At 45.2% G+C, this 26,432-nt stretch overlaps 1 protein-coding gene across 1 annotated transcript in view; it reads right to left on the reverse strand.

The window, feature by feature from the left end:
• Positions 1 to 4,252: 4,252 nt before the first annotated feature.
• lrp2a (low density lipoprotein receptor-related protein 2a) overlaps positions 4,253 to 26,432 on the reverse strand; it is a 66,802-nt gene continuing 44,622 nt past the window's right edge. The window contains exons 46-79 of the mRNA XM_064975977.1: positions 24,659 to 24,784; positions 24,366 to 24,485; positions 23,618 to 23,749; positions 22,911 to 23,112; positions 22,447 to 22,742; positions 21,618 to 22,284; positions 21,339 to 21,509; positions 21,026 to 21,249; positions 20,636 to 20,813; positions 20,328 to 20,524; positions 19,906 to 20,151; positions 19,570 to 19,698; positions 18,210 to 18,329; positions 16,093 to 16,209; positions 15,597 to 15,713; positions 15,187 to 15,324; positions 13,908 to 14,030; positions 13,227 to 13,355; positions 12,937 to 13,068; positions 11,083 to 11,214; positions 10,715 to 10,858; positions 10,296 to 10,461; positions 10,081 to 10,209; positions 9,607 to 9,827; positions 9,205 to 9,384; positions 8,996 to 9,115; positions 8,749 to 8,839; positions 8,547 to 8,614; positions 7,643 to 7,760; positions 7,383 to 7,509; positions 6,034 to 6,147; positions 5,813 to 5,929; positions 5,655 to 5,726; positions 4,253 to 5,523 (exon numbers count right to left, since the gene is read on the reverse strand). Coding sequence (XP_064832049.1) covers positions 5,353 to 5,523; positions 5,655 to 5,726; positions 5,813 to 5,929; positions 6,034 to 6,147; positions 7,383 to 7,509; positions 7,643 to 7,760; positions 8,547 to 8,614; positions 8,749 to 8,839; positions 8,996 to 9,115; positions 9,205 to 9,384; positions 9,607 to 9,827; positions 10,081 to 10,209; positions 10,296 to 10,461; positions 10,715 to 10,858; positions 11,083 to 11,214; positions 12,937 to 13,068; positions 13,227 to 13,355; positions 13,908 to 14,030; positions 15,187 to 15,324; positions 15,597 to 15,713; positions 16,093 to 16,209; positions 18,210 to 18,329; positions 19,570 to 19,698; positions 19,906 to 20,151; positions 20,328 to 20,524; positions 20,636 to 20,813; positions 21,026 to 21,249; positions 21,339 to 21,509; positions 21,618 to 22,284; positions 22,447 to 22,742; positions 22,911 to 23,112; positions 23,618 to 23,749; positions 24,366 to 24,485; positions 24,659 to 24,784 — 5,534 coding nt within the window. The 3' untranslated portion in view covers positions 4,253 to 5,352. The remainder of the gene's footprint in view (positions 5,524 to 5,654; positions 5,727 to 5,812; positions 5,930 to 6,033; positions 6,148 to 7,382; positions 7,510 to 7,642; positions 7,761 to 8,546; positions 8,615 to 8,748; positions 8,840 to 8,995; positions 9,116 to 9,204; positions 9,385 to 9,606; positions 9,828 to 10,080; positions 10,210 to 10,295; positions 10,462 to 10,714; positions 10,859 to 11,082; positions 11,215 to 12,936; positions 13,069 to 13,226; positions 13,356 to 13,907; positions 14,031 to 15,186; positions 15,325 to 15,596; positions 15,714 to 16,092; positions 16,210 to 18,209; positions 18,330 to 19,569; positions 19,699 to 19,905; positions 20,152 to 20,327; positions 20,525 to 20,635; positions 20,814 to 21,025; positions 21,250 to 21,338; positions 21,510 to 21,617; positions 22,285 to 22,446; positions 22,743 to 22,910; positions 23,113 to 23,617; positions 23,750 to 24,365; positions 24,486 to 24,658; positions 24,785 to 26,432) is intronic.

Below are 26,432 nucleotides of genomic sequence, written 5' to 3' on the forward strand. Positions count from 1 at the left end.
ACGATGAAGGGCAGTGACAGGTCAGGACGAGCCAGAACAGGTGCGTTCGTAAAACGTTCCTTGAGCGCACGGAAGTCTTCGTTGGCCTCCTCAGTCCATCTCAGTTGTCTAGGACCTCCCTTCAGGAGGGAGGCGAGAGGGGCCACCACTGTGCTGAACCCCCTAATGAAGTGCCTGAAGTAGTTGGCAAAACCTCGGAAGCGCTGCACTGCCATTATGTTGGATGGAACAGGCCACAACCGTACTGCACTGACCCTTTGCTCTTCCATCTCCACTCCCGCAGTAGATATGCTAGAGCCCAGTAAGGAGACCACCTGCTGGATGAAAAGGCACTTCTCCGCCTTGGCGTACAGGTGATGCCCTATCAACCTCTCCAAAATGGACCTGACATGAGAAACATGTTGCTCGCGTGTAGTGGAATACACCAAGATGTTGTCTATGCACACCACTACACAGCAACCCAACATGTCTCTAAACACCTCGTTAATGAAAGATTGAAACACAGAGGGTGCACCCAGCTCGTCCACCTGTGAGGAGTAGGGCATTACCCTGTATTCGTAGTGCTGGTGCTGAAGGCGGTCTTCCATTCATCCACCTCTCTGATGCGCCCCAGGTTGTAGGCACTGTGTAAATCCAATTTGGTAAAGTACTGAGCACCGTGCATCTGTTCGATCACATGAGAGGCAGGGGATAACTGGATTTAACAGTTGCCTTATTCAGTGTCTGGTAATCAATACTGGGGCGGAGAAATCTGTCCTTCTTCATGAAAAAGAAGCTGGAGGAGGCCGGAGAGGTGGACGGATGGAGGAATTCTTGGGCCAGCGCCTCCTGGACGTAGACCGCCATGGCTTCGGTCTGTGCATGCGAGAGAGGGTAGATTGGCCCCCACAGAAGGGTAAAACCAGGCATAGGTCGAAAGTGCAGGCCCATGGGCGAGGAGTGGGCAGGCACGTGGCACGAGTTTTCGAAGAAGCCACCTGTAGGTCCCAGGATTCCTCCAGGAAAAGGGACGTGGGTGGCCTGGTCCAGACTTTCCATGGAGGTGGCACAGATAGACACTTACCCTGACACTCCTGCGACCAACCCGACAACCTCCTCTTTGTCCACGATATACTGAGGTTATGCAACTGTAACCAGGGGAAAATAAAACTGTGGGGTGTGCAGGAGATTCTAAGATGAGGAAAGTGACGCGTTCATGGTGGTTTTGAGAAACTGTGAGGAAAATGGGAATCGTGGTCTGGCACACCAGCCCGGTTCCTAATGGGGATGGTTGTCTAGGGCATGGACTGGGATAAGGGGTTGTAAATGAACTAGAGGAATGCATATTGATAAGGCCACTGACCGGTCTAGGAAATTGCCTGCAGAAGCTGAGGCCAGTAGTGCAGGACTCAGTGGGGAGCTAGGACAGTCTAGGAAGGTGACAGGAAGGAGGACGAGCTGGGTGGACAGAGAGAAGCAAGGCACGTCCAAGCTTTCCTGGGAAGGTGCACAGAAGAGTTGGGTGAAGCGCTCATAGGACTGCATTTCTGGACCGTCCCTCTCCCAGACGGCGTGCGCCCACTCCAGAACCCTGCCTGTCAACACCGAGCTCACCAAGGCCACCTTGTCCCTCTCGGAGGCCGTCCCGGCATGACGGGCAAGGTGGAGGTCACACTGCAGGAGAAACCCCCTACAATGAGCTGGAGTGCTGTCAAGCCACTCCGGGAGGGGCAGGTGGACATTGCTGATTGGACCAGGTGATGTAGATGGTGGTGGGGTGGCTGGAACGACCGTGGGGAGCTGGGAAAGTGGTGGTGTTAGTATGCAACTGGCGTACGGTCCGGAGCACCTCGTCCATGGCAGTCCAGGCATGAGTCGTGGTATAGGAGCTTCGCTCCTATAACGGAGATGTTGGGATGTCCTGATGCTTCCTGTTTTCTTGGGTCAGTCATTCTGTCACAAGTGTAGAGAGGAGTAGGCAGGAGGTAATCACAGGTTTAGAACTACTGAGTTTATTGAAGCACTATATATTTAAAAGCGAAACGAAACCCAAAGTGCAAAATAATAAAGTACTCAGGAAATAGTAGGAGAGATTCCTCTCAGGAAGACAAGCAACATTTGCAATGACCGACAAAGACAAATGACAGAGGGAGTATACCTACAGTGATAAAGTGGGGATTGGAACCAGGTGTGTGTAATGATCCGGGGTTGACAAGTGAAGGGAGTTTGCCAGCAGCAGGTTCGGCAGAAGCTAGAAGGCCGGCGACGCCGGACAGGAGGGTGAGCCAAAGCGAAGGTTGGTGTGACACATACAATGTGCTTCCAATTTAGTGTCAACAATTTGGGGAAGGTCTTTTCCTGAGTCAGCATGACAATGCCTCCTCGCACAAAGCGAGGTCCATCAGAAATGGTTTGTCGAGATCGGTGTGGAAGAACTTGACTGGCCTGCACAGAGCCCTGACCTCAACCCCATCAAACACCAGGCTTATATCCTCTTGATGCTATGGGGGCGCTATTTCATTTTTGGATAAAAAAAGACGTGCCCGTTTTAAGCGCAATATTTTGTCACAAAAAGATGCTCGACTATGCATATAATTGGTAGCTTTGGAAAGAAAACACTCTGACGTTTCCATAACTGCAAAGATATTCTCTGTGGGTGCCCTAGAACGTGAGCTACAGGCAAAACCAAGATGAAACGGCATCCAGGAAACCAGCAGGATTTTTGAGGCTCCGTTTTCCATTGTCTCCTTATATGGCTGTGAATGCGAGAGGAATGAGCCTGCCCTTTCTGTCGTTTCCCCAAGGTGTCTGCAGCATTGTGACGTATTTGTAGGCATTATCATTGGAAGATTGACCATAAGAGACCACATTTACCAGGTGTCCGCCCAGTGTCCTGCGCCTAAATTGGTGCGCAAACCTCAGCTGCAAGTATTTTTCCATGGAATTCAGAGAAGAAAGCAGGCTTCCACGAACGATATATCAATGAAGAGATATGTGAAAAAACACCTTGAGGATTAATTCCAAACAACGTTTGCCATGTTTCGGTCGATATTATGGAGTTAATTCGGAAAAAGTTTGACGTTGTTGGTGACTGAATTTTCGGTTCTTTTCGGTAGCCGAATGTGATGTACAAAACGGAGCGATTTCTCCTACACAAAGATTCTTTCAGGAAAAACTGAACATTTGCTATGTAACTGAGAGTCTCCTCATTGAAAACATCCGAAGCTCTTCAAAGGTAAATGATTTTATTTATTTGGTTATCTGGTTTTTGTGAAAATGTTGCGTGCTAAATGCTACTCAAAATGCTAAGCTAGCTTTGCATACTCTTACACAAATTAGTGAATTGCTATGGTTCAAAAGCATATTTTGAAAATCTGAGATGACAGTGTTGTTAAGAAAAGGCTAAGCTTGAGAGCAGGCGCATTATTTTCATTTTATTTGCGATTTTCAGAAATCGTTAACGTTGCGTTATGCTAATGAGCCTGAGGCTTTATTCACGATCCCGGATCCGGGATGGGGAGTATCAAGATTAAGAAATGTTACAACATCTAGAGGAAAGCCTTTCTAGAAGAGTGGAGGCTGTTATTGCAGCAAAGGGGACCGACTCCATATTAATGCCCATGATTTTGGAATGAGCTGTTCAACGAGCAGGTGTCCACATACCTTTGGTCATGTAGTGTATGAACTGTAAATCAGTAATATCTTTGAAATTGTTGCATGTTGCATTGTTCAGTAAAATAGATACTCAATGATGTACACTATCAGTCAAATGTTTTAGAACACCTACTCATTCAAGTTTTTTCTTTATTTTGTACTATTTTCTACATTGTAGAATAATAGTGAAGACATCAACACTATGAAATAACACATATGGAATCATGTAGTAACCAAAAAAGTGTTTTACAAAATCAAAATATATTTTAGATTCTTCAAATAGTGAGCCTTTACCTTGATGACAGCTTTGCACAATCTTGGCATTCTCTCAACCAGCTTTATGAGGTAGTCACCTGGAATGCATTTCAATTAGCAGGTGTGCCTTGTTAAATGTTAATTTGTGGAATTTCTTTCCTTCTTAATGCGTTTGAGCCAATCAGTTGTGTTGTGACAAGGTAGGGGGAGAAACCCTTGAATGAGTAAGTGTTTTAAAACTTTTGACCGGTAGTGTATGTAGTGAATAATTCATGAATATTGAAATTAAATGTTCCTGAGGTGCCAAGAAAATATATACTACTGTGTTAATCACAATGTAGTTTAAGGTAAGAAAAACAGACTATTGAGATTGTAAAAAAAAAAAACATTTATTAATTTTACGTCTCAGCAGCATAAATTTCGTCTCCCACTTTGCTAGCTAGAAAACCATTTGAGCATATTTAGAATGATCATTGATACAGTCTTTATTTGTCATTTTCATCACAATATAAAACAATCAATCTAAGAGCACAGGATGTATAACCCATGTTTAGAAAATGACAGTCAGATTCCTAATTTCTTCAAATTCTGTATCTCCAGATGCTCTTGGACTTTACCAGCTCCAGAGTCATTAGAGATGTCCAATTTTTTTTTACATCTTCACACATTAAAATCATTGGCATATTCAAGTATTGTTCCAAATTAATTTTAAAAAGAGGCCATCATTATTCATTTAAAAAGTCTTACCTAAATATGAGTTTTGATTTATATATGCCAAAAAAAGTCAGGGAATTGTTTTACAAGTTTGAACGTTAAGGACCATGTAAATATGCTTAGCATACTATTCTTCGAGATATTCAGAATTTTGATAGTTTTCTTTTTACAGCATCTATAGATTTAGAATAGCTAAGGTAATTGGATCAGTTTGTGTTTGTTTTGCTCCCTGAAATGAGGTATATAAACATGCAAGATAAAATGCATACATCTTCAGTTTGGTTCAGTGGCAAAAATAGTTAGTTATCCTTTCAAAACATTGTCCTAATGCGATATATCTACTGTACATTCACAATGCACTTCACCTGTTTGTTATGTGTTACTTTGTTTATGAAGCACTATCGATAAGTTCATCTACTTCCAACAGCCAGAGAATATTATCGACAAAAATCTTACTCTTCAAATTTACAAATGTACAACATATTTATAACATTTCTATCAGCAGCTTCAGTGCAAAGATATACATATATTACATCACAATAAAAAAAAATCAGGAAACAAGAATTGGCATCAGAAATATCCGAAGGCATAGTCACGACAGACCTCTTTTCTGTATGCTAAAGAAACGTTTGTCTAATTTCTTTTCTCAAAACAATCTTCGTTTTTTTTTTTTTTTACACAGGCTGCATATAAAAATAGATTCTGTGCAAAGGAGAGTGTGTCTTTGATTCCCATCTGTGGGAAACAGGATTACACATCGCTGTCCTCTTTAACAAGGTTCGCTGTGTCTCGGAAAGTGTCCTCAGTTGGTGAGTAGGTGCTGGGACGATCCCTCTTGAAGGGTTTGGCGGTTGGGGCAAAGGGAGAGGGGTCAGTGGAGGAACTGTCCTCATTGCTTCCTACTGCTTTTTCATTCTGCATCTGAAAAACAACAAAGGGATGACTAGCAGAAAACAGGCCAACACAACCCCAAGGCCTCTTAACCTACAAGTTTGCCATTTTCTACTGTAGAACAGGAATAGGAGCTGCTTGGGTGGCAGTATTGACCTTACCTCTGAGTAGGTAGGGTTTTCAAAAGTTGTGCTTGGCTTAAATTTTCTTTTGAAGAAGCTCCACCTGGACTCCTGTCAATGTAGGACACAATTGCAGTAAATTACAATATAATCCCTTACATTTAACTAATGATACAAGTACAGGGCGGGAGAGTCACCTGAACAGGCTTGGCTCTGGCTGTGGAACTGTCCACGGTGCACACAATCTGATCTGTATGGTACGCTGGGTTCGCAAGGTTCTTCTCTATCTGCTCACCGCTAACAGTAACAGTCACCTGTTAGGAGTAAAACAGCGCAGAGCAAATGGTGCTGCTTTAACAATGATGTCAATCCCAACCTGCCCTAGGAATGTTCATGCAACAGTGTTGCCTTTGCGCACCTGTGTGGCGTGGATGACAGCAGGCTCACTAGACGATCCAGCCGCTGCAGTGCCATACAGAGGGTTCTCAAATGTGATTGGCTGCCTCCCCGCTTCCACGGCAAAGTTGTCATCCTGAAAGAGAGACAGTGTTATTCATCATGTCCCTCAAAGATGACACATTGCTATCTATCACCTACATGTACTTCAGGTTTGTAGTATGAACCCTGCAATTTGTGCTTTACTTTATTAACTACTGAACCCTGGCTGGGAATGTGTTGACTGTCTATTAGTGTTGTTAATAACGGACAGTAATAAAAAGCTGGAGCTGGAGCACCCCCAGAGAACATTATTTAGTGTGGAGGTGCTGACTAATGAAGAATAAACTGGAAGCTAGAAAAATAAAGAGAGTCGCTGTCACACCCTGACCATAGTTTGCTTTGTATGTTTCTATGTTTTGTTTGGTAGGGTGTGATCTGAGTGGGCATTCTATGTTGGATGTCTAGTTTGTCTGTTTCTGTGTTTGGGCCTGATATGGTTCTCAATCAGAGGCAGGTGTTAGTCATTGTCTCTGATTGGGAACCATATTTAGGTAGCCTGTTTTGTGTTGGGTTTTGTGGGTGATTGTCTATGTTGATTGCTTGTGGCAGCGCAGTTCTCATTAGCGTCACGGTCATTATTTCGTTTATTGTTTTTGTATAGTGTGTTTCAGTGTTCAGTGTTTTCTTTATTAAATATCAAGATGAACACAAACCACGCCGCATTTTGGTCCTCCGATCCTTCTCGCCTCTCCTCTTCAGATGAAGAGGAGGAAGACTGTGACAGCCGCATGCTCTATGTATACAGTATCTCCCTACTCTTCTACGTACGCACACACTGTACATATATTTCTATTGTGTTATTGACTGTACGTTTGTTTATGTGTAACTCTGTGTTGTTGCTTTTGTCGCACTGCTTTGCTTTATCTTGGCCAGGTCGCAGTTGTAAATGAGAACTTGTTCTCAACTGGCCGACCTGGTTAAATAAAGGTGAAATAAAATAAAAATGTAAATAAACTCCCAGTAATTTCTTGGGTAAAACACCAACGTTTCGGCATCACTGTGCCTTCTTTAGGGTAGTATACACATACATACTGTATATACACACACACATATATACATACATATACACACATATATATATATATAGTGTTTGACTCTCAATTTATTTTCATAGCTTAACATAATGTACAAGGGAAAGATTTACAGAGGTCCAAAAGGCCAAAGTCAATCGGGGTCTCCCAGGCCTAACACAGGATTAAAATGCTGACAGTACAGTCTGAAGGTACAGTGACACCACTAAGTGCTAATCCAACACAATCTAGTGCTTACCAACTGCATGGCCCTGTCAATGAATGAAACCCCGATGGGTGGCGGTCCCAGATCCATGGTGACATTGTCACCTGAACGAAACGTCACCCCGTTCCCAGTGTCACCCGATTTCACCAGACTGCTTAGGCTGGAAAAGAGAGACGGTAGAAAAATAGTTGACAATTTCCAGGGTAACAATTCTCATTTGAAGCTCTGGTTTTAAAACGACACAACAGAGGCACCCACAGATGGGTGAGATCAGGCCAAAGCTGAGATCCTACCTGGGTAGTTTGGGCATGGATGGGATTAAGGAGCCAGTTCGTTTGTAGTTGAGGAAAACCCCAACAGCCAACGCTCCAGTGATGAGGATGATAATCACTGCTAAAAGTACGGCAACTGCTGAAGACAGAGATATCAGCAGCAATGTTTATTCCAGAACATTTCTACTCATCATTTGTAAGTGTCCAGATAAACATGTACATATCAGTAGTCCGAAACTAAAACAATTTCTCACTTATTGCTGGTAAATTACATGCAAAACATTTCATTTCATACTGCATCTGAAAAACAAGGGATGACTAGCAGAAAGCAGGCCAACGCAACCCCAGGGTCTCTTAACCTACACGTAGCAATAAGAAGCAAACCTCAAAAAGTTAGAAGGAATAGAAACATATGTTCTGCATGTTTGACATTTTCTACTGTAGAACAGTAGACTTATTACTTGGCTGACATTCTCCCAATTGAAGTTATTAAAAGGTTATAGAGTCACTTTACAGGAGAGAAAAACACCTTTAGTGTTTAACCAATCTCACTTGACCTTGATCTAACTAGGCAAGTGAGTTAAGAACAAATTCTTATTTTCAATGATGGCCTAGGAACAGTGGGTTAACTGACTTGTTCAGGGGCAGAACAACAGATTTTTACTTTGTCAGCTTGGGGATTTGATCTTGCAACCTTTCGGTTATTAGACCAATGCTCTAACCACTATGCCACCTGCCGCCCCAGTTGTGAGGCAACGGTTTCCAGAAAGATTATGTAATTTGTCTCGGACCAATGTTGTATAACTATTCTATTGTGAACCATTGATCAGTGGAAACTTTTTTTATGAAGACTGGCATATTGGACTGACTTGGTTGGGGAGAAATCATATAGATATTCTACTTCTTATCTCATATTATAATATACCTGTTCCTGCAGGGGCACCTCTGGACTTTCCCATCTCACAGTAACTCCCTGCATAGCCATATGGACACCTGGAATATAAAATACAAAAAAACAATGTTTCTTCCTGCTGGAACGAAACACTCCTATGGCTTGTGGCTGTGGTGTTACATGTTATAATAATATGACAACGAATCTACTTCCTGACACCAGCTGCTGAACTCACTTGCACTTGGGCAGGCCCCCTTCGTCAGTGTAGCAGGTCCCTCCGTTCATGCATCTGCATGCAAGGGGCATTAAGACTGGAGCCTCAATGGCTGCAGGAGTGAAAGCCACGCACAAATTCATCACAACGTCACCACAATGTCACCACAACAATATCAAAGCAGCCATGCCTGCATGGAGTATGATTCCAACGATAAATGATGGTGCAGCCAACATGGCAAGGAGGTGATGTGATTTAATGACCATACCTGCGTCACATTCGTTGGGGTTGAAGCCGACCAGGGAGGAGCCTTGTGGGCAGGTGCAGGAGTAGCCTCCAGGCCGCAGCAGACACAGGTGACTGCACATGTTCTTACAGGGGTTGGGTACTGATAGGGGGTAGAGATCAGTGACTACCTTACACTCACCAGACAGGAGAAAACTACAGTGTGTATGTTTAGACTTGAAAAACTCTAACCTGAACGGTTATGTCTGTGCTCCTGGTAGATGCGGACTTGAGTCAGCCAGGGGTTGATGGTCAGCACCTTCACTTTGTCCCCCTTCCCAAACTTATCAGTCTTCCAGACTTCACCCCGCTCCTTGGTTGTCCAGTACACATGGCCCTCAAAGACATCCAGGCTGTAGGGATTACCAATATCTGAAGCAGAAAATGACCATACTCAATTAGCCATAGTTTCATAAGACCTAGTCTATTGAAGTCCCATTGAGGTAAGAATACCTCTTTTACAAAAGAGAATTGTCCTGGACATGTGGTCTGATTTAATCAGTAACTTTTAAGGGAGTTAATAATATAGATTTTAAAAAGACTATAACATCACGATGTTAGCAACATCTAAGAAAGGTCTCAGTGGGTTCGGACCTCCAGACATGATGATCTTCCTCTCGGTGCCGTCCGGCTTCATGGACTCTATGATGTTCTCTTTGGAGTCACACCAGTAGATCCTGTCTCCATTCAGGTAGTCCAGAGCCAGTCCAGTGGGCCAGCCCAGGTCCTCATCCAACAGAACCTGCCTATGCTGTCCGTCCATCCAAGCAGACTCAATCCTGGGTCTCCTTCCCCAGTCTGTCCAGTACATGAGTCTAGGGAATGCACAGACACATAAAACAGTCCTTGTTAACTAATGTTTTTGACTACATTGAAATCTATATACTGTCGATCACTCGACATTGCTGTTATAGCTGAGAGGATCCAGTGTATTAGCTTATGGTGAACACTGACACACACACACACACACACACACACACACACACACACACACACACACACACACACACACACACACACATTCTTCTTTGGAACAAACAGAAAGCCTGTAGTTAATCACTTCCGTACCCGAGTGCTGGGTTGACAACAATAGCAGCTGGCTGGTCCAGGTCAGTATGGATCAACCACTTCCTGTAGCGACCATCTAACTTTGCCACTTCAATTCGATTGGTCCCTGCGTCTGTCCAGTAAATGTGGCTGAGAAACAGAAGGAAGATGTTAGATTGTATTCAACCCAAAAGGTATTTTCAAAAACGAAAATAGTAATCAATGAGGTCTTGTACCCTCCGATCCAGTCCACAGCGATGCCATCAGGGTTGGCAATGTATCTCAGGTTCAGATCCAACTCCTTCACTGGGTTATTGCCATTGTCATTGAAAGTGGTCATGTAGGCCCGCTTGATAGAGCCAAACTGAGAGCCTCGGCCCAGAACTGTCCAGTACACAATACCTAAAAGCACAACAGGGTCATATTCATAAGTACACATCATAGCAAAATGTTTGCAATGGAAAATGCAAACAGGTGTTTCTCATTGAACAAGTTCAGGTAGTCCCTCCCTGTTTTGACCCATTTGCTTCTGTTTGGTTCCTAATGAAGTGGAGTAAAAAATGAAAACCTCCCCAGTCACTGTATCACTCCCATAGTGCTCTTCACATAAGCCCCAGAGAACTGCCTAGTTAACTAGTTGAGCTGAAGGTCTTACTGAGTCCGATGCCCTCTGGATCCCACTGGTAGTCCAGAGCCTGGATGTGCTCCATGTTGTCCACGTAGTCTGAATACTGCTCTGAGGACAGGTTGAAGCAACGAATCCGCACATTGTCGGGCAGAAGCAGCACTGGTGGGGATCCTGAAATGGAGAATGGAGAATATGGGAACTTCCTCAACAATCAGGACTAACAGATCGGAGACAGAGGTTGCGTCCCAAATGGCACCATCTTCCCTGTATGTAGCAAACTGACTCAAATGAAGATCCTACATCTGTATGGGCCCTGGTCAAAAGGAGTGCACTACATAAGGGAATAGGTTGCATTTAGGATGCAGGCAAAATGACTTGTCCAGCTAAGCTCTTACCCTCAGCAGCACACTCCATGCCATGCTGCTCGCTGACTGAGCGGAAGCCCTGGGCACAGAAGCACTCGTAACTGCCCTTGGAGTTCTGACACTCCTGTGGACATGTCCCGTAGACCTCACACTCGTTCACGTCTGATCACAAACACAAAAAAAAACAGGAGAAACACAGAGAAAAGACCAAAAGATTACTAATAGCGTAAGAAGAGGAAATAATAGATCATCAAAGATTGTGATGTTGTTACAGAGTGGTGGTTTTCTTCTACAGTCGTGGCCAAAAGTTTTGAGAATGGCACAAATATTCATTTTCACAAAGTCTGCTGCCTCAGGTGGTATAATGGCAATTTGCATATACTCTGGAATGTTATGAAGAGTGATCAGATGAATTGCAATTAATTGCAAAGTCCCTATTTGCCATGCAAATGAACTGAATCCCCCAAAAACATTTCTACTGCATTTCAGCCCTGCCACAAAAGGACCAGCTGACATCATGTCAGTGATTCTCTCGTTAACACAAGTGTGAGTGTTGACGAGGACAAGGCTGGAGATCACTCTGTCATGCTGACTGAGTTCGAATAACAGCCTGGAAGCTTCAAAAGGAGGATGGTGCTTGGAATCATTGTTCTTCCTCTGTCAAACATGGTTACCTGCAAGGAAACACATGCCGTCATCATTGCTTGGCACAAAAAGGGCTTCACAGGCAAGGATATTGCTGCCAGTAAGATTGCACCTAAATCAACCATTTATCGGATCATCAAGAACTTCAAGGAGAGCGGTTCAATTGTTGTGAAGAAGGCTTCAGGGCGCCCAAGAAAGTCCAGCAAGTGCCAGGACCGTCTCCTAAAGTTGATTCAGCTGCGGGATCGGGGCACCACCAGTACAGAGCTTGATCAGGAATGGCAGCAGGCAGGTGTGAGTGCATCTGCACGCACAGTGAGGCGAAGACTTTTGGAGGATGGCCTGGTGTCAAGAAGGGCAGCAAAGAAGCCACTTCTGAAAAACATCAGGGACAGACTGATATTCTGCAAAAGGTACCGGGATTGGACTGCTGAGGACTGGGGTAAAGTAATTTTCTCTGATAAATCCCCTTTCCGATTGTTTGGGGCATCCGGAAAAAAGCTTGTCTGGAGAAGACAAGGTGAGCGCTACCATCAGTCCTGTGTCATGCCAACAGTAAAGCATCCTGAGACCATTCATGTGTGGGGTTGCTTCTCAGCCAAGGGAGTGGGCTCACTCACAATTCTAACTAAGAACACAGCCTTGAATAAAGAATGGTACCAACACATCCTCAGAGAGCAACTTCTTCCAACCACCCAGGAATAGTTTGGTGACGAACAATGCCTTGTCCAGCATGATGGAGCACCTTGACATAAGGCAGAAGTGATAACTAAGTGGCTCGGGGAACAAAACATCAATTTTTTGGGTCCATGGCCAGGAAACTCCTCAGACTTTAATCCCATTGAGAACTTGTGGTCAATCCTCAAGAGGCGGGTGGACAAACAAAAACCCACAAATTCTAACAAACTCCAAGCATTGATTATGCAAGAATGGGCTGCCATCAGTCAAGATGTGGCCCAGAAGTTAATTGACAGCATGCCAGGGCGGATTGCAGAGGTCTTGAAAAAGAAGGGTCAGCACTGCAAATATTGACTCTTTGCATCAACTTCATGTAATTGTCAATAAAAGCCTTTGACACTTATGAAATGCTTGTAATTATACATAAGTATTCCAGAGTAACATCTGACAAAAATATCTAAAGACACTGAAGCAGCAAACTTTATGGAAATTAATATTTGTGTCATTCTCAAAACGTTTGGCCACGACTATACACTCAGGTGGTGCTGCTGCTTCCTGTACCTTCACAAGTGTTCCTGTCTGTCTGTCTGGGTTTGTATCCAGGCTTGCAGGAGCAGAGGAATCCTCCGTCTGTCAGATCTGTGCAGTTATGCTCACAGATGTTGTCACTGCAGGAGCGTCCACTGCCAACGTCTGGGCAGAGAACGTATACGTGTCACATTATGAGGGTCGACGTTTACTTTCACTTAAGCATTATACAAACAGCCACATGGCTTAGCATAAAATAAAGGTTTGTGATGATTGAGATGTAGAGTGAAGACTGTGGTAAATGAGTTGGGTGGATTACTCACTGCAGCCCAGCTCGTCAGAATGGTCTCCACAGTCATCATAGTCGTCACAGGTATACTGCAGTGGGATGCACTGGCCATTACTGCATTTGTACTCATCCTCTGAACATGGCCCATGTGTGGGGGTCTGGCCTGTGACAAACACAACATGTCAAGATGTCAATCATCATGTTAAGATGTCAATCATTTTAGAGAGTAATAAGACATTGACACGAATTGGACAATCAATTTTGGTATTATTACATAATGATGTTTTATTTAACTAGGCAAGTCAGCTAAGAACATATTCTTATTTTACTATGATGGCCTACCCCGGCCAAACTCTACCCTAACCTGGACGACGCCAGGCCAATTATGCGCCGCCCAATGGAACTCCCGATCACGGCTGGTTGTGATACAGCCCGGGATTGAACCAGGGTCTGTAGTGATGCTTCTAGCACTGAGATGCAGTGTGGTAGACCGCTGCGCCACTCGGGAGCCCTAAATGATGAGCTACATTTACTCCAAACTCCCACGGAGACGGGACAATATAGGCCGGTTTCCTGGACACAGATTAAGCCTAATTTTTTCAATGGAGATTCTTCATTGAGTATGCTTTTTAGTCCAGGACTAGGCTTAACAATCAGTATCTGGGAAACCTGCCATACATAACACTACTGTAACTTGTGATTGGTGTGTACTTACAGTTCTCCTCTTTCTCGTCAGTGCCGTCCCCACAGTCGTCCACAGAGTTGCAGAGCTCATGGCTGTAGATGCACCGGTTGTTGTCACAGCGGAAACGGAAGGGCGCGTCACACGGGATGTCCACTAGGGAGACAAGACCAGAACTCAATGTCATTTCTCACTGTCAAAGAATAAGGACCATCACATTCAACAATGTAACAATTTAAGGAACAGTGTGACTATTTAACCCTATTCTCAACCGGCTGGTAGAGCATGTTTTGACAATGGATTTGGAAATAAAACAAATCTTTACTTGAACTTGATTGGTCAACTCCCCCAGCCCTCCTGCATTCATCTTAAGATAGCTAGGTGGGACAACCACATACCAAAGTCATAGTAAGTACATTTTTCCTCTATAAAGTAGCTATCAGCAAAGTCAGAGCTAATAAGGGGGGAAAGTCAAGTGAGAGTGTTAGTTAAGACAGGCAGCACTTAAAGTAGATGGCCTTAGCTAGCAAAAAGACAGTACTAGACGACAACAGATTAAGACAACAATTATACTTATCACTCCTGGAGATATCAGGAGTCCTCTAGCTATAGAATTAAGCAGGAATATTAAAATAAATAGTTGAAATGTAAAAAGGCCTGATTAGCAGGAATTTAGTAAACAATTATTTTGCTCAACCAGGCGGTTGATATGTCAGTAAAAAGTATGGTGGACTCAGAATAGGGTATATTTAAAAACAAAAATATATATATATACTTATTATGGTGAAAAATATAATTGAATTGTTGACAACACACTATATATTAGGCAACATAAATTGGTTAAACTACATTTCATGACCCATGGGGTCAATTAATCAATACTCAGACGTAAGGTCGCCTATAAATTAAAACCTATAATAGTAATAAAAACTGCACTTTGTCAAATATTAACTCAAAATGTAGTCCGAACAAGTGGGAAACATGGTGGAAGAATTTTAAGAAAAACATTTTGACGGAAATTGCAATACACACCACCTGAAAAAGCAAGAAGAGACAGTAATAGGGTTAAGGAACAGTGCAACCATTTATGGAACATTTGTAACCATTTAAGGAACAGCGTAACAATTCAAGTAACAGGGTAACCATTTAAAGGAACAGTGTAACCATTTAAATGACTGTGTAACCATTTAAAGGACCAGTGTAACCATTTAAAGGACCAGTGTAACCATTTAAAGGACCAGTGTAACCATTTAAAGGACCAGTGTAACCATTTAAAGGAACAGTGTAATCATTGAAGGTGCATTGGCCTTACAGCAGAGATGGAGCTCCTCATCTGAATTGTCTCCACAGTCGTTGTCTCCGTCACATTTCCAGTAGGGCTGCACACACACATGGTTCCTACACTCAAATAGGAACGGTGGGCAAAAAGTGCCATTGGGATAACGGGTTGCTGCAAATGAAAGATAAATGGACCATTACAAATCAAATTCACGGTTGTAACTTTAATTTAGATAACTGTAGAGGGTGCTGTAGTAACATAATGATTGTTCTGGACACAATGTGTTTTGTTCATCTGAAGAGATAGGAGCCCAGTGAGTAAAACTGGTTGAAAAGACGAGTTTTGCCATTGAAATGATGTGTTTTTTATCCAGTTTTGCTCACTGGGAGCGTTGTATTTGACATCAGCCCATAGACACATCTATGATAATATCTAACACTTACGACATGATATCTCATCAGTGTAGTCCATGCAGTCGGCGTTGCCGTCACATTTGAAGCGGTCGGCGATGCAGTGGCCACTGCCACACTGGAAGGAGCCCATGTGACAGATCCGCAGCTCTGCAGCACAGCCATGCCAGCACAACTCATAATTAATAGGTATTAACCCATTTGAATACAAATTCTATTTCAGTTGGCAATAATATCACTCATTTACAGTCATGCCAAGTACTGATGTATCTCAGATTCTGACCTTGTGTTCATGACTACTATAAATAAACATCTAGAATGGACTTGAATTCACAATCTGACCAGTATAATTGGCAACAGAAGAAGGAATGTCATGTCTTTCATTATGCAAAGTCAATTCATCCTGGTGGTCCTTTCTGTGTATCCCATTCCTCAAAAAGTTGAAGTTTTAGTGCCTCTTTGCTTAGCGCTGTATTCCCTCACACATGAATAAGCCAAGCCAGCGGCAAAACAAAGAGCCTCCACTCACCACAGTCCCTTTCATCCGAGTTGTCCTCACAGTCGTTGTCATGGTCACAGACCCAGCGGTCGGGAATGCAGTGCAGATTATCGCAGCGAAACTCGCTCTCGGAGCACACACGCGGGCCTGGGGGGGGGGAACACAGAGAGGGGAACTAAAGAATTATCACCGCACACGAGAATACTAAATTAGTCGTCATTGCCACAGTCCAAACAAACACGATGTAGACACAGCTGACAGAGGGTGTCCCAGTATTACTACATTATTCTGTGATTGTTTGCTATTTTCCATACAAACCAGACACTACATTGATAAATACTGTAGTTCTATTCCCTCAATTGGGTTATTGCAAAAGCTGGGACTTGTTTTGTACATTATCAAATGATCTCAAAGACCCCGACCAATCATGTCAGTCATTTTTCTGTGGTGAGTTCACGATGGAATTCACTTCTCTCACTACGCATAACCCCTACAGCTACAAGGCGAGTATCAGCAAAAAAAAGCACCAGAGCAAATTTCATCACACAACACAGTGATTTTCCGCGAGACATTAGTTGTTCATTGAAGCATAGATATTATCCTCATTAGCTGGCATGTTCTCAGACTTGTTTAAATTCTCCAGAGCCGAGGTGGCCGACTCCCTCACTCCCTCCGTCTGACATGCTGAGGACAAGCTGTTTCGCTAACAGCCGATAAGCCCGCCCCACATAACACTGCTTCGAAGACAGGAGTGTTGTCTTTTGCAAGAGCACTTTGTTATCTTAACAGGTCCATTCTTTGCCATCAACACCCCTATTTCATCTGGGTGACTCACTGTGTCTGAGCTACAATGGAATACCCCCATTAGAATTGCTCAGAGACTCACCAAAACCAGGATTATAAGTATCCAGTTGTCTGAGTTAGCCCATAACTGCTAAGCAGACACATAGGGCCGGTTGCACCAGTTGGACTTTAAAAGGTTGGGCTTAAAAGGACGAGATAGAGTTACGACCTAGTTATGCTCAACTTGTGCAACCAGCCCATGAAGGCTCAGTGTAGAGGTCCCAATGTGAGCCAGCCAGGCAATCTAAGGTTCAGGTGTTAAGTATACTGAAGAAAAAATATAAACGCAACATGCACATTTCAAAGATTCGACTGAGTTACAGTTCATATGAGGAAATCAGTTAATTGAAATAAATTCATTAGGCCCTAACCTATGGATTCCCATGACCGCCACCATGGGGCACTCTGTTCACAATGTTGACATCAGCAAACTGCTCGCCCATATGACGCCATACACGTGGTGTGCTGTTGAGGTCGGTAGGAAAGTACTGCCAAATTCTCTAAAATGACATTGAAGGTGGCTTATGGTAGAGAAATGAACATTTAATTCTCTGGTGGACATTCCTGCAGTCTGCATGCCAATTGCATGCTCCCTCAAAACTTGAGACATTTGTGGCATTGTCTTGGTGACAAAACTGCACATTTTAGAGTGGCCTTTTATTGTCCCCTGCACAAGGTGTACCTGTATAATGATCATTGTCACGCCCTGACCTTAGAGATCCTTATCATTCTCTATGTTTGGTTAGGTCAGGTTGTGACTCGGGTGGGAACGTCTATGTTTTGTATTTCTTCGTTTTTGGCCATGTGTGGTTCCCAATCAGAGGCAGCTGTCTATCGTTGTCTCTGATTGGGGTCATATATAAGTTGTCATTTTCCTGTTGGGTTTTGTGGGATCTTGTTTTCTGTTTAGTGTCTGTACCTGACAGAACTGTGCATTGTCTTTTTTTTTGTTTTGTTTGTTGAAAATAAAATATCATGAACACTTTCCACGCTGCGTTTTGGTCCACTCCTTTCGACGAGAGCCGTTACAATCATGCTGTTTAACCAGCTACTTGATATGCCACACATGCAGGTGGATGGATTGTCTTGGCAAAGGATAAATGTTCACTAACAGGGATGTAAACAAATTTGTGCACAACAATTTAGAGCAATAAGCTTTCTGTAAGTATGGAACATTTCTGGGATCTTTGTTTTCAGCTCATGAAACATGGGACCAACACTTTACATGTTGCGTTTATATTTTTGGTTCAGTGTAGATACAGTACTAGATAGTTAATGGTGGTTAGATGTACTGTAGAACTCACTGCAGGCACGCTCATCTGAGCTGTCCCCACAGTCGTTGTCCCCGTCACACCTCCAGCGCAGAGGGACACACTGGTGGTTGTCACAGCGGAAGTCCCCCAGAGGGTCACAGGTCACCTCCTCTGAAACACACCCATGGATATGAGATAAGAAACAAAAGACGACACATTTACACTTCAGCTAATCCTTCTTATTGTTCTTAACCATTCTTATCCTTCTTAACATTCTTATTGTTCTTAACCATTCTTATCCTTCTTAACATTCTTATTGTTCTTACCATTCTTATCCTTATTATCCTTCTCATCATTCTTATCGTTCTTATCATTCTTATTGTTCTTACCATTCTTCTCCTTATTATCCCTCTTCTCATTCTTAGCGTTCTCACCATTCTTATTGTTCCTACAATTCTTCTCCTTATTATCTCTCATCATTCTTATCCTTCTTATTGTTCTTATCCTTTAGTTTTATCTTTAATGTTTTTCGGCCAAACATTGTACTGGCGCAAACACATATAGTTGATTTTTTTACTTGCTGAAAAATCAATGGTTCATTACAGCGATGTTACTTCTCCGACCAAATTACAAGACTGTTATGATGTTACAGCTACAACCAACCATTGGTACTGCAAGACACTGTCAGACTAATGAGAAATTCTTCAACACTGTGCCTCCTACTATTTAATATAGCGTCGATGATAACTACTAGACCACAGTGCTGAACTGAGAGGTGCCCTCTGGTTTTTTAATTAAAGCAGAGCTCATCATGCAGAGGGGAGGGCAGCATGTCTGAAGTGGGTGAGCTCTGAGCTATGCCAGGTCTATAGGAGAGGACAGGAGAGGAGGAGAGCAGAGCTGCGCTGTCTCTACCACACAGCGCCGGAGGTTTGAAAGATAGTGGATCCAGGCCCTCCTTGCTCTTCACCTGGCCCGGCCGCTGGCTGCATTCTCTAACAGAGATTAGCACGGATCTCCCCTCTAGCGCGGGGATGGCACTAATGGAGTGAGGGCCTCTGATAAGAGACGGGAGGGCCAGGGCTGCTGCTGTGTGGATCGGGGCGCAGCACAAAGAGCGCAGTGTGAACCTTGCCCCATTACACATGCGCACGCAGACACACGCACACTCTCTCACACACACACAGGCCATAAATCCAGAGCGTTCTCTCACGGGGAGGTGAATAGAGCAGGCGGTGAGTACCTCTCCATCACTACCTCCTGCTGTCACACTATGTAATGTTCCCGCTAACAACCCTTCATTCACTCTCAACACACATTGTTACCCCATACAAAGACTCTTTTATTCAGCACGGTGGGTTTGCACCATTGGTCGATTTATGTCAGGACGCTGGTGTCCCTGTGGACTCACCGCAGCCCTGCTCATCACTGTTGTCCCTGCAGTCGTTGTGACCGTTGCACACAGACCACAGTGGCACACAGCGGTAGTTGGTCCTGCAGTCAAACTGGGTGTGGTTGTCACAGCGATAAGACGGCCCCACTGTGAAGAGACCACGTCAAGGAAGTCAATAACAAAGACGAAGTCTTTCAATCATATCTGGCGGGAGCAAACGGCTATCAATTGTGATTTTCCACAGTTTAGGATGAACAGATCTCAATAGGCTCACTGTAGCAATCCCACCCAATCGCTATAGTTAACCGGGCGTGATTTCACCACGTGATTCTCTGTGTTGGGCGCGTCACTCACTGCACTCTTCCAGAGGCTCGTCGGAGTTGTCGCCACAGTCGTCGTCCACGTCACACATCCAGTTCTGGGGGATGCAGCGTCCGTTACGGCACTTGGACTGTCCGGGTCGGCAGGTCCTGCTGGAGCAGTGAGTGGGCTCCTCATCAGAGCCGTCGCCACAGTCGTCCTCCCCGTCACACTGCCACGCCTCTGGGATGCACCTCTTACTGGTGCACTGCCACTGGTGGGTCTCGCACTGGTGAGTGGCTGAACAGACAAACAGTCAATTCAGTTGAAACACTCTACTGAAGTACATTAATCCATCCCTGGTATTTAACGACAAAGATCACAACTCAACTTTAATAACAATGTTATCAAGGAATTACAAAGACTGTTTCATGTGTTCTCTGGAAACAGAAATTACAGAGCTAAATGCCACCCACCACACAGCACAGGATCTTCATCAGAGCCATCATGGCAGTCCTGGTTGCTGTTGCACAGGAAGTGGGGGCTGGTGCAGTTTCCATCGTTGCACTGGAACTGGCCCAGTTGGCAGTGGCGACTGGGGCAGGTGGAGGGCTCATCAGAGCCGTCTCTGCAGTCCCTCTGGCCGTCACACTTCCACCAGATGGGGATGCAGCTGTGGAGGGTAGGAAGGGCAATACTGTTCAGGGCTCACCAATGACACAATTGTATAAAACAAAGAGAATGTGTATATCGCAGTAGAACTCTGAGGTGAACTCCCACTCACCGCTCATTATCCGCACATCTGTACTGGGTGCTGGTGCACATGGGCAGGCAGCGAGCCACCCCCCCCAGCTGTAAAGTCAGGAAGTGGTCGGGGCATTCACAGGTGTGACCCCGCCCCCCGTCGCGGAGCAGACACAGGTGGGAGCAGCCTCCATTGTTCACTGCACAGGGGTTAGTCACTGGGGGGAGAGAGGGGTTCAGGGAATCAGTCAGGCATTCAATGCAGCTGGGCAAACACAGGCCCGGCATTGTGTCAATGTAAACACTTGAATGGATCTAACAGGCAGGAAACGTCAGGATAATGAAGTGATAGCAATCTGAGTGTGAAGGAATGGATGTTGATCCAGGAGAAGAGGAGACTCAGATTACTGTCTCCTAGACTGAGACTGACCTATGGGCTGCCTATAGGGATGGCACACGTGGATGTCGAAGGGTCTGTGTGTGGTGTTGACCAGAGACTGGCGGCCGGATCCGTCGTATTTGTTGCCTTTCTCCACTGTACGGGTGTTCCAGTCAGTCCAGTACACAGTCTCCTCAAACACAGTCAGGGCAAACGGATGGGGCAGTATCCCGTCATACACGGTGTGTCTGTGATGTCCCTCCAGGTCTGAGAACCTGAGGAGAAGAGGAGTAGGATTACAGGAGGCCTTTAGGCATTCCGGGAACAAAGCAAGACTGCATGGCAATATGAAGCAGGGTCTTACTCAATGTAGTTGAGATGGGCATCCGACCAGTAGAGCTTGTCATTGCTGTAGTCGATAGTGACCCCATTGGGCCACTCGATCTTAGTGGTGATGATTGCTGTCTTGTTGGTGCCGTCCATTCCAACACGGCCTATGAAGGCTTTGTCCCCCCAATCTGTCCAGTAGACATATCTGACAGGGATCAAATGGGTTGAGATTATTGGCTTATCGAATGAATCAAGAATAAATGAACTATTCCTAATTTTGACCTTGTAATGATTAGTGATTAGATTTACTCACCCATATTTGGGATGGAGAACGAGCGCCCTGGGGTTTTCAAAGCAGTAGGTGTTATTGGCGTCCACACAGTGTTCAGCCAGTTTCTTCACAAAGCGTCCATCCAGTTCGGACACTTTGAGACAGTCCAGGAAACTGTCCGCCCAGTAGAGTTTCCTGGCCACCCAGTCGACCGCCAGGCCCTCTCCATGGAGCACACCGTTCACCACCACTTCCCTGTTACTGCCGTTATAGAACATCCGCTCAATCACCCTGCGACTCACATCAATCCAATAGAACCTCTTGTCCACGCGGTCAAAGTCCATGGCCACCACGCTGGTCAGGCCTTGCAGGATGAGGGAGTAGGCCTCTCCGTCCGTGGACAGGTTACGAAGATAATAGCGGTTACTGAAGATGAGGTAGGGCATTATGTTGCTGTTCTGACGACAGCTGTGGCCATCCGGTTCCCGCAGGAACCCGGGGGCACATTTACACATGTAGGAGCCCACCGTGTTCTCACACACCTGACTACACACGCTGGGCGTCTCCGCACACTCGTTGACGTCGTCGCAGGTCTTGTTGTCGGACATGAGGCGATAGCCGGGGCGACAGGTGCAGATGAAGCTGGTGGGTGTGTCAGTGCAGTTGTGGTCACAGTGGTGCATAGAGGGGTTGGTGCATTCATTTATTCCTGCATCCAGGACAAGAGAGAACACGCATTAGAGGAGATTGCCTATAAATCCAACACCACACTGCTGCTCTGCTGTGATACTAAAATGCTATATGGGCGTTGTAGTTTATGTTTTTACATAACTTAATATGTTTTATTGCTTTTAAGATATCATGCACTCACCACAGCCCTTCTCGTCACTGTTGTCTGAGCAGTCGTCGGTACGGTCACACACGTTGAAGATCGGGACACAGTGTCCGTTGTCACACCTGAACTGCCCGGGGGGGCACGTAGGCGGTGGCATGCGGCACAGGTGGTCAAGCTCATCGGACTCGTCCCCGCAGTCGTTGTCCCCGTCACATATGAAGTCGCGGGACACACAGCGTCCGTTTTGACAGGTGAACTGGTGCTGCTGACACGGCTGGTAGGTGCAGCCCTGCTCGTCACTGCTGTCCCCACAGTCATTCCTCCGGTCACACCTGCCATCAAACACATCAGTCACTCAGTGTACTTCGCCGTACACCAGGGGGTGCTGCTGCCCAGTCCACACACTCACACTGTAGTCTCATCATCTACTGAACAGTGAATCATTCAAGACATCTGACAAATGTCATTGTTATGTCTCTGTCAAGTCCGAGTTGCCAAACCTGTAGGAGCTGCGTATGCAGAGGCCGTTGCTGCAGGTGAACTCGCTGACGCCACACGATCTGCGCGTGCAGTTCTGATGCTCGTCCAACGCGTCCGCACAGTCCGCATCGCCGTCACACACCCAATCACGAGGGATGCACTTCCGCTGTGGCGCTTGGTTGTTCACACAGGTAAACTCCAAAGCTGAGCATGTGCGGTTGTCTAACAAAACAGAGGGGGGCAGGATAAATGACGCCAAATTAGAGACGTTTCACGATTATGAAGACTCCCGAGACGGGACCTGAAATTTCTCGCAGTCCAAACATTCCTAAGTGTATTTCAGGACCTCTAGCCGTGACTTCGGTTTCCTATCCATCTAATGTGATTGAGCCCTATTGTTTGAAGTGAGACTCCTGCCGAGGCCCGTGGTGCGCTGAAGCCATGCGCTCCAGGCTCCTTATTGTCAGAGCCCACATTGGTGAGGGATGACATAATAGTTTAGTTCCACCCTGAGCCTGGGAGCTGCGACAGACACAAAGTAATGAGTGAGGCAGGGGAAATCAGGAATGTGAGCTCCTTGGACTCTGGCCGGAGACCTTCAACAAGAGCCAGTATCCACCCCCCACAAACCCAGCATGTATCCTGATCCCTCAGTGTCTGACTCCTGATAGAGAGAGAGAGAGAGAGAGAGAGAGAGAGGAGGTAGAGGAGAGGAATTCACACTCACCACAGTTGTGTCTCTGGTCCTCGTCACTCATGTCTCCACAATCATTGTCCCCGTCGCAGATCCAGGAGGAAGCGATGCACCTGCCGTCGTCACAGGGGAACTGGTCAGTGTTGCAGGTTCTCACCAGGGTGGCTGCAAGGAATCAAAGGTCAAAGCAAACCATGCGAAAACTGATTACAATTAGAATACTATTGTCCTCTAAATACAAATATGTCAGTCACTTAAAACTTCCCTTTACATGTTCTGATTGACTTCAACTAGTAAAGACAACAGGTAATGCATATCGGAACCAAAATTAAGCAAGTGAAGCTATCAAAATAGTCACGGTATCTCCTCCACATTCCAATCTATGGTGTTCCATTGAAACACTAGATAAAGTGAGGCTGTGTAATTACCCTGGGACAAAAGGAAGAGGAAAGGAAGATAGGAAAGGTAGCGAGGAAAGGAAGAGAGGAAATGAAGGGAGGAAAGGGGAGGGGCTGTGTTTGTCAGGGGAGACTAGTGGGCTTCACTATGGAGGAATGTGGCAGACAGTGGGAGGCCGGACTGACTGACTGACCACATCACTAACAAAGGCATACACTACTGACACATCACCAACAGCACGCACGCACACACACACAGAAAATAAACCAATCATTCACAACTCTTCAACTCAGGAGAACAAATGAATAATAACTTCATTCTGAGAACCTAGTTGAATCTCTCTTGCTTAGCATAGTGAGTGAAGGAGAGCTGTGGTACGTACTACAGGAGGAAGGCTCATCGGAGCCGTCAGCACAGTCGGTACCCCCATCACAGTACCAATGGGCTGGGATACAGCGGCCACTGGAACAGCGGAACTCGTTCTGGGCACATGTGGAGGTGGCTGGAAGGGGAGAAACAGACATGGTAAGGTCATTTAGGGGTCACTCTCCTCTCAAAAGCCAGTTATTGTGCTTCCAAAAGGGCACACTATTCCCTATATAGTGCACTATATAAGGGCATAGGGGGCCATTTCGGACGCGCCCTTACTGTACAGAACAGGCCTGGGGAACTCACCACAGTGTGTAGGGCTCTCGTCACTCATGTCCCCGCAGTCATTGTCCCCGTCACACAGGTAGGAGCGGGGGATGCAGATGTTGGTGGATGTACACTTAGTGTGTTCTGGCTGACATGTTCGCTCCGCTGAGATACATGACAAGAAGAGGATTGGTGTTATTGTTGAGTATATATATTTTAGTATACAGTGCCAGTCAAAAGTTTGGACACAGCTACTCATTCAAGGGATTTTCTTCATTTTTACTATTTTCTACATTGTAGAATAATTGTGGAGATATCAATACTATGAAATAACACATATGGAATCATGTAGTAACCAAAAAAGTGTCAAACAAATGTTATATTTGGATTCTTCAAAGTAGCCACCCTTTGCCTTGATTATAGCTTTGTACACTTTTGACATTCTCTCAACCAGCTTCATGAGGTAGTCTCCTGGAATGCATTTCAATGAACAGGTGTGCCTTGTTAAAAGTACATTTTTTGAATTTATTTCCTTCTTAATGCTTTGGCCCAATCAGTTGTGTTGTGACAAGGTAGGGTTGGTATAAAGAAGATATCCATATTATGAGAAGAACAGCTCAAATAAGCAAAGGGAAACGACAGTCCATCATTACTTTAAGACATGAAGGTCAGTGCAATCCGGAAAATTTCAAGAACTTTGAAAGTTTCTTCAAGTGCAGTCACAAAAACCATCAAGCGCTATGATGAAACTGGCTCTCATGAGGACCGCCACAGGAAAGGAAGACCTGGAGTTACCTCTGCTGCAGAGGATAAGTTCATTAGAGTTACCAGCAGCCCAAATAAATTCTTCACAGAGTTCAAGTGACAGACACATCTCAACATCAACTGTTCAGAGGAGACTGTGTGAATCAGGCCTTCATGGTCAAATTACTGCAAAGAAACCACTACTAAAGGACACTAAGAACAATAAGAAGAAAATACTTGCTTGGGCCAAGAAACATGATCAATGGACATTAGACCAGTGGAAATCTTTCATTTGTTCTGATGAGTCCAAATTGTAGATTTTTGGTTCCAACCGGCGTGTCTTTGTGAGATGCAGAGTAAGTGAACAGATGATCTCCACATGTGTCACACCCCGATAGTACGAACTGGCCATGACTGACCCACCAGACTCGGACCAGCTCCGCAACGCCGTTTCTTCCCAAGGAGCCACCATTGGGAGACACAATGAGTTACTTCGAGGTCTTTTGGAAGGGTTGAATACATTGCTGGAACAATTTGGTGGATTGTCTGTTAGGCAGCCAGCCACAACAGTAACAGTAGCATACCTCATAACGCCGATGTCCGGGAGGGCCCTCAACCGGGCTAGGGCAGTGTGGGAACAACAATTCTCCGTTATCCGGAAGAGAGGCTGCCCGGAAGTTACTCCAGCTTCGTCAAGACTCCCGCAATGTGGCAGACTATGCTGTTGATTTCCGCACGTTGGCTGCTGAGAGTGCCTGGAACCCAGGAATCCCTGTTCGACATGCTCCTCCACGGATTATCAGAGGAGGTAAAAGATGAGCTTGCAGCCTGGGAGCTGCCTATGGATCTCGAGTCGCTCATCGCCTTGACCATCTGGATCGATGGGCGGCTCTGGGAACGTAGGAGGGAAAGGAGATCTGATTCCAGTCCCACTCATTTACACAAGGATCCCACCTCGCCTATGAGGAATCCTGGAAGTCCCTGGCATCTACTTTTCAGAGAGAATCCAAGGTTATCTGAGTTCCCCGAGGTCTGCAGAGTCTCCGAGGTCTGCAGACTCGCCTCTTTC

This window comes from Oncorhynchus masou, chromosome 10 (genome assembly GCF_036934945.1).
Source record: "Oncorhynchus masou masou isolate Uvic2021 chromosome 10, UVic_Omas_1.1, whole genome shotgun sequence".
Classification (NCBI taxonomy): domain Eukaryota; kingdom Metazoa; phylum Chordata; class Actinopteri; order Salmoniformes; family Salmonidae; genus Oncorhynchus; species Oncorhynchus masou.